The sequence below is a fragment of the Octopus bimaculoides genome, chromosome 18 (assembly GCF_001194135.2).
Source record: "Octopus bimaculoides isolate UCB-OBI-ISO-001 chromosome 18, ASM119413v2, whole genome shotgun sequence".
NCBI classification, from domain to species: Eukaryota; Metazoa; Mollusca; class Cephalopoda; order Octopoda; family Octopodidae; genus Octopus; species Octopus bimaculoides.
Window position 1 is genome coordinate 11591192 of NC_068998.1, and position 6770 is coordinate 11597961.

Sequence of the window (6770 nt, forward strand, 5' to 3'; positions counted from 1 at the left end):
ATATATATTATTGAATTTTACAGAAAAACAAAAGAAGAAGATAGGAGTATGTGTAGCAAACACTGGCAAGAAATTTTTAGAACTTCACTAGTAAGGAACAAAAACTAAAAAGATGTGAACTCAATGAATCTTTTTCCGTAGTCCTTAATTTCAAGTTCTAACTTCTAATCCCACCAAATACTATGAGGAAATGATTATCTCCCTTGTATTAACTGTCTGTTTGGGGCTATCTCATGTTCAACTTACTGTTAAAATTTTCAATGCAAATCGATACCAGACATTTTAAGAAACAATTCAAGAAGAACGTTATAAGACCATTGAACTTTTTGTTGTTTTCTCTTGTTGATGCTTTTGGTAGAATCGTTAGAGCAACAGACAAAATGCCCAGTAGTGTTAAGTCATGGCGCTTTATGTTTAGCGTTTAAATCCTGCTCAATTTTACCTTTCATCCTTCTCTGGGATCAATAAAGTAAAGAATTAGTTGTATATTAGTGTTCATTTAATCTACTATTTCGCCGCCTAACCAAACTTGTGGACTTAAGACAATGTTAGAATCAATATTCATTTACATCAATAATTCTCAGCTGTTTGCTAATAGTTGACTTTTATTTTTGTTTTAGTAAGACACAAATAAAGGTTGTTCTTACTTCAAGATATAATCAACGACACTCCCTTCAAGCATCAGGTCTTGGAAAACCAACAAGATCACACAGTTGTATCCATGTATAAGCTCTACCCAACATCTGGCTAGAAAAGAACTACTACCCTTTGATCGCATACATCCGTATATATGCATTAACATCATCATCATCATTTAACATCTGTTTTCCATGCTGGCATGGGTTGGACTGTTTGGGGACTGGCAAGCCAGGAGGTTGCACCAGGCTCCAATCTGATCTGTCAATGTTTCTCTCTCTCTCTCTATATATATATATATGTATATATATATGTACACACACACACATACATATATTTATATATATTTATATTTTATATATAAGCACATATATATACACACACAGGAACATAAATTGTGACTACGGTCTGATGGAAGATTTTAATTCAGAACTTTTGAAAACAAGGCATTTATACTATTCAGATGTAATTTCTTACTAAAAAAAATCATTTTGTTATTTCAGAAAACATTTATTTATTGTTTATTTATTTATTTAATTATTTTCTTCTTCTTGTTGTTATTACAGTAGGGTTTTGAAATGGATTCAGAGCGGCCATCATTTGATTTCTCTCCAGTTTCTGAGAAGACAGCATTTTTACTGACAAAACCTGGGGAGGTTCCCAAATATGAGGTAAGTAAAAACTAGTGAAATATATGACTGAGAACACAGTATTGAAGTGTAAGCAAAATGTAACTGATTCACTTGACTGATAAGTTATTTGTAACCATTCAGGTCAGGCAGGCTTTTAGCACCACTACACACGGCTTGACTATGTGGTTAAGGTATTTTGAATTGAGTATGAACATAGCTGTGTGTTGAAGAATTTTGCTTCACAACCATCTAAAATTTTAGGCTTGATCCCACTGTGTTTCCATAGTTTCCTCTACTATAGTCTTATACACACACACTCGTGTGTGTGTGTGTAGATATATATGATGGGGGTGCTGAAAAGTTCCTGGCTTTAAGGGTATTGCGAAATGCCTGGTTCGAGACCCAACCTTCTGAGTTCCTTTACAGGGCTTAGAAAAACTGAAGGATCGCTGCAATAAGTGTGTGAATCTTGACTCCAATTTCTTCAATTATACATCATCATCATCATCGTTTAACATCCGCTTTCCATGCTGGCATGGGTTGGACGGTTTGACTGATGTCTGGCAAGCCAGTGGGCTGCACCTGGCTCCAATCTGATCTGGCAATGTTTCAACAGCTGGATGCTCTTCCTAACACCAACCACTCCGAGAGTGTAGTGGGTGCTTTTTATGTGCCACTGGCATGGGAGCCAGTTAGGACATACACACACGCACACACACACATAATATAATATGTGTGTGTGTGTGTGTATGTTGTGGGTCTTCGTGTTTGTCCCCTGCCACTACTTGACAACTATTATGGGTTTAATTACATTCCCATAACTTAGCAGTTTGGCAAAAGAGACTGATAGAACAAGTATCAGACTTCACAAAAATAAGTCCTGGTGTCAGATTGTTCAACCAACTGCTTCTAGGCAGTGCTCCAGCACGGTTGCAGTCCATGGACTGAAACAAGTAAAAGGCAGAAGATTAAAGATATCGTTTGAATATTAAAAGCGTTTCTGACCCAGCCTGTGGATTTTATATAACTTTTCCCATTTCTTTGGAAAAGACATAAAATAATTCTTTCTTTTTCTTTTTACCATTTTCTCTTCCTTGCCAAACTTTGAATCTCCAGATCCCTGCATCAATTAATCAATACTTGAGAACTTATCAGAGGGAAGGTGTTAGCTTCCTTTTGAGTCACTACCAGAACAACAGAGGAGCAATTTTAGGAGATGATATGGGACTCGGTAAAACAGTTCAGGTCTGGATTATTTCAATTTAAAAAAAAAAAAAATTCTATTTATTTATTTATTTATTTGTTTGTTTATTTATTTCCTCATCATTCTCAACTGCACATTAGGCCATCCTTGGACAGGGTCCAATAACATATCAGTTCTTTTGTGAGATGTTTCTAAACCCTCTCTCAACCTTGACCTCTATATGAGAGGTTCTGTCTAGGTAAATAATGCTGTATTTGGTGCTCTAACAATGCACCCATGTTAAGTTGGAAATAAAGATTGCTTTTTGGTATTAACCCTTTCGATACTAACCCGGCTGAAACCGTCTCTGGCTCTGTAATATAAATGTCTTGTTTTCAAAAGTTCTGAATTGAAATCTTCCACCAAACCTCAGTCACAATTTATGTTCCTAACACTAGTTTAATTACAGTATGTTTTTTGGCTAAATTCTTTGTTATATTTAAAATAAATTGAAAGAAACACAGAGCATCTCAACAGAAATATGGTAACAAAAGGGTTAATACTGCTTCTGGCACTAGTAATTATTTCTTAATAAGCCTGTTGTCTATTTGCAACACCAGTGCTTGAACAGTCACTGAAATTCCATATATCGCTGGCAGTGAGATTTTGTTGTATGCAGCTTCATGATGCCAGCTACTGGAGATGAGGCATATCGAAATTACATAATGTGGCAGTTCTGGTGCCCATGGCAGATGATTCTCATCTGCCAGCAATATAAATATGTGTTCTTCTATGCTTCTGTACACTATGCATCCATGTGAAACATCCTCTCAAGGTGAATACTGTAGTATTTAGCATTTTAACAAAACGTCCACATCAAGTTGGATATAAAGATGGCCTTTTGGAATTGATATTGCTTCTGTTGCTAATAATTATTTTTTATTCGATTTTTCAACATCTATTCTGAGCCCTGATTTAGGAAATTCTAACCAAATTTTATTAATGTATCTCTTAGGTCATTGCATTTATATCTGCATTGCTTGGGAAAACTGGAACCAACGATGATGCTTTTGTTCTTAAACCAGCTTTTATTAAAAAAGTAAGTCAGGCTACTGTTTCATTTTTTTCAGTCTTTAATCTCATACATTTTCAGAACTTGTTTCCAAAAAAAAAAAAAAATGCTTTTTTTCTTTTTGTATTTGGTTTGCAAGTTTCTTGATGTGAACTCATGTTGAAACAGACTTTGTTATATTTCAGGAGGGTTATTATGTCAATTAACACATGCACTGGTTCTATTTCACTTCTTTAGTATTCATCAATTGGTTAACTATTAAACCAATTACACAGAGTAGCAAAATTTCAGTCATTTGACTGTGATCATCTTGGGGCATTGCCCTGAAGAGTTTTTAGTCAAATGAATTGACCCCACCCAGTACATTTTTTTAAAGCCTGGTACTGGATAAAAAGATATACAATAGGAAAATAGTATATCCTCTCTGTGCATGTCGGATAACAAAGGAGTGTGATAGAGAATGCGCTTTAGGGCAACCTGTCAGCCTATGACAGCACGAGCAAACCTGACATGAGAAGGAAGATGATGAAGTATGATCTTTGTAGAGTTCCAGAGTATCTTGTGCTATAGAATATAACCATAGATTTTTGGACCACTACAACTTGACGATGAAATTATGAAGAATGTGAACAATATATCTGTCTATATATATAAGTAAAAGCATCCATTTTGGTGTCATGTAAATGACACTCGTACCAGTGCCATGTATGAAGCACTCAAGCTGAGGCCACATATAATGCATCTGTGTTGGCGTAATGTAAAAAAGTACCCAATACACTCTGCAAAGTGGTTGGCATTAGGAAGGGTATCCAGCTGTAGAAACCATGTCAAAACAGACAATCAGAGCCTGGGTTGCCCTTCAGCTGGCCAGCTCCTGTCTAACTGTCCAACCCATGCCAGCATGGAAAAAAGATGTTAAATGATAATGATGATAGAAGCAGAGAACAACTGTGTACACCATATCTCAGTCTTGTGTCAGGATTTCATCACCCTTTTTAACTATCCCTGAATATGCTGCTTATAAACCTATGTTTCAGGCTTAAGTGAACTCAGTAGATCAATTTGAATATGTAACACATTCTTGACAGCTTGTTTGACTATTAAATTACTAGTGCGTTAACAGTGTTCTGTTTCTTTACTATGCAATAATACTAAGTGAAAAGTCCTGTTGTTTAGGTCTCTACCTACTACATTACTTAGGTTTTCGTGTACCGCAGTTAGTAGATTCAGCCTTGACCGTGTATAAGTTTCTATTGCATAATACAGTTTGTATGTTCTTCTGTAGGTATATACACATGTATATATGGATATACCTACATATACAGGGTGTCCCAGAAAGATGTACTCACTCTTTGACAGACGATTACTAACTAATGTATTGTTTTTTGTGATGTACGGGCTTACCTCGATGCAACAAATCCAAACAAATGGATTGGGAGGAGAGGTAGCTTTGAATTTCCTGCACGTTCCCCAGACCTCACGCCAATGGATGTTTTTTTTTTTTTATGGGGACATCCCAAAGATAAGGTCTACGCTGCAAAACCAGTGACAGTTGATGATTTGAAAAACGAAATTCGAATACAAAGTCATGCAATTCCAAATGAAATTTTTGGCAATGTTGTCGAATCCATTGTTGGACGTGATCAGCTTTGTTTGGAAAATGAACGAAGGCAGTTTGAACATTTGCGAACACACAGGAATGAGAGAGAACATCAAATAATTCTGGAGGCTGAGATGCATGGGTGACTGCTGGTCTTTCATAAAGAACCTTGCCCGAACTTGTGCCTAGGAGGATAATTTTGTAGGTGCAATCCCATGGTCATTTATGACCGAAGGAGTTCTTTACCATTTTTACCTTTTTACATTTGACAGAGAAATCTGACTGCTAAAGGGTTAAATTTTTATATAGTCTTCATATTCTTTTTGCTTTTCTTTCTCAGATGTACTCAATGGATAAACCAGTTAAAGCTCATACATGTCTGCCTTTCCTTATTATTGTACCTGGCAATGTTTTATATAACTGGGTTGCTGAACTGGACACTTGGGGCTATTTTGCTGTTGGGTGAGGAAAATTCATTTACTGTTCTCCATCGTTAACTTGATTATTTCTCTACAGAGGCTCTAGTGCTATAACATCATCATCGTCATCATCGTCGTTTAACGTCCGCTTTCCATGCTAGCATGGGTTGGACGATTTGACTGAGGACTGGTGAAACCAGATGGCTACACCAGGCTCCAATCTGATTTGGCAGAGTTTCTACAGCTGGATGCCCTTCCTAACGCCAACCACTCCGAGAGTGTAGTGGGTGCTTTTACGTGCCACTGGCATGAAGGCCAGTCAGGCGGTACTGGCAACGGCCACGCTCAAAATGGTGTATTTTACGTGCCACCTGCACAGGAGCCAGTTTTCCACTAAAAACTTTAATGTGTAAACTATTAATTCCTTTGAACTTTGTATAGGCCAGTTTGTTATGGTTATGTTAGGGAATATAAAAAAATCTAATTGAAAATAATTATGTTGTGAGAAATATACAATATTAGCTTTATGACTATATCTAATATTATTTGAATCCTTTGGTGGCATTATGTCTGGTTTTACATCCTAGGTTCAAATTAAATTAAAATTCTTTTCCGTTCACAATTTTTTTCTAGTAAATTCCATAGAAAATATAAAGAAGACTGTTTGACTGGAATGAAATATGATAGATTTGAAGTTGTTTTAACAACCTTTGAAACGTTTCGGGATAACAAGGTTAGATTCGTTTTTTCTCTTTCACATCTTTTCTTTTTGAGGATAAAAAAAATAATGATGATATTTTCATTCTCTATCTAAGGTGATGAGCTGGCAGAATTGTTAGCATGTCGGCAAAAGGGTCAGCAGCATTTTGGCCATCTTTAGGTTCTGATTTCAAATTCTGCCAGTTTTATTGCAACAAAACTGTTTTTTTTTTTCTTTATAATCATCTTTTATCTAACTGCAATTACATTGTGTTCAATAATCTGTTTAGTATCAATAATTTTGGATATTTTTTTCGTTTTTCTAAGGATTATCTTATTGACTACAACTGGGCTGCTGTGATTGTTGATGAAGTTCATAAAATTAAGGTAAGTTTGAGGATTTTTCTTTCTCGTTAACAGTTATTAACTAAACCAAAGTATATGTGTATGTGTGTGAATGTGTATGTATGTGTATATGTATGTGTGTGTTTTGTATGTATGTGTGTGTGAGCATGTGCATATGCTTGTG

General features: G+C 35.9%; 1 protein-coding gene across 1 annotated transcript in view; it reads left to right on the forward strand.

The window, feature by feature from the left end:
* Positions 1 to 6770, forward strand: part of LOC106880798 (DNA excision repair protein ERCC-6-like 2) — a 29851-nt gene that overhangs the window by 3006 nt on the left and 20075 nt on the right. Inside the window, 6 exon segments of the mRNA XM_014930915.2 lie at positions 1203 to 1307; positions 2385 to 2513; positions 3467 to 3550; positions 5464 to 5585; positions 6176 to 6275; positions 6569 to 6628. Of these exon segments, the coding sequence (XP_014786401.1) occupies positions 1215 to 1307; positions 2385 to 2513; positions 3467 to 3550; positions 5464 to 5585; positions 6176 to 6275; positions 6569 to 6628 (588 nt within the window). The 5' untranslated portion in view covers positions 1203 to 1214.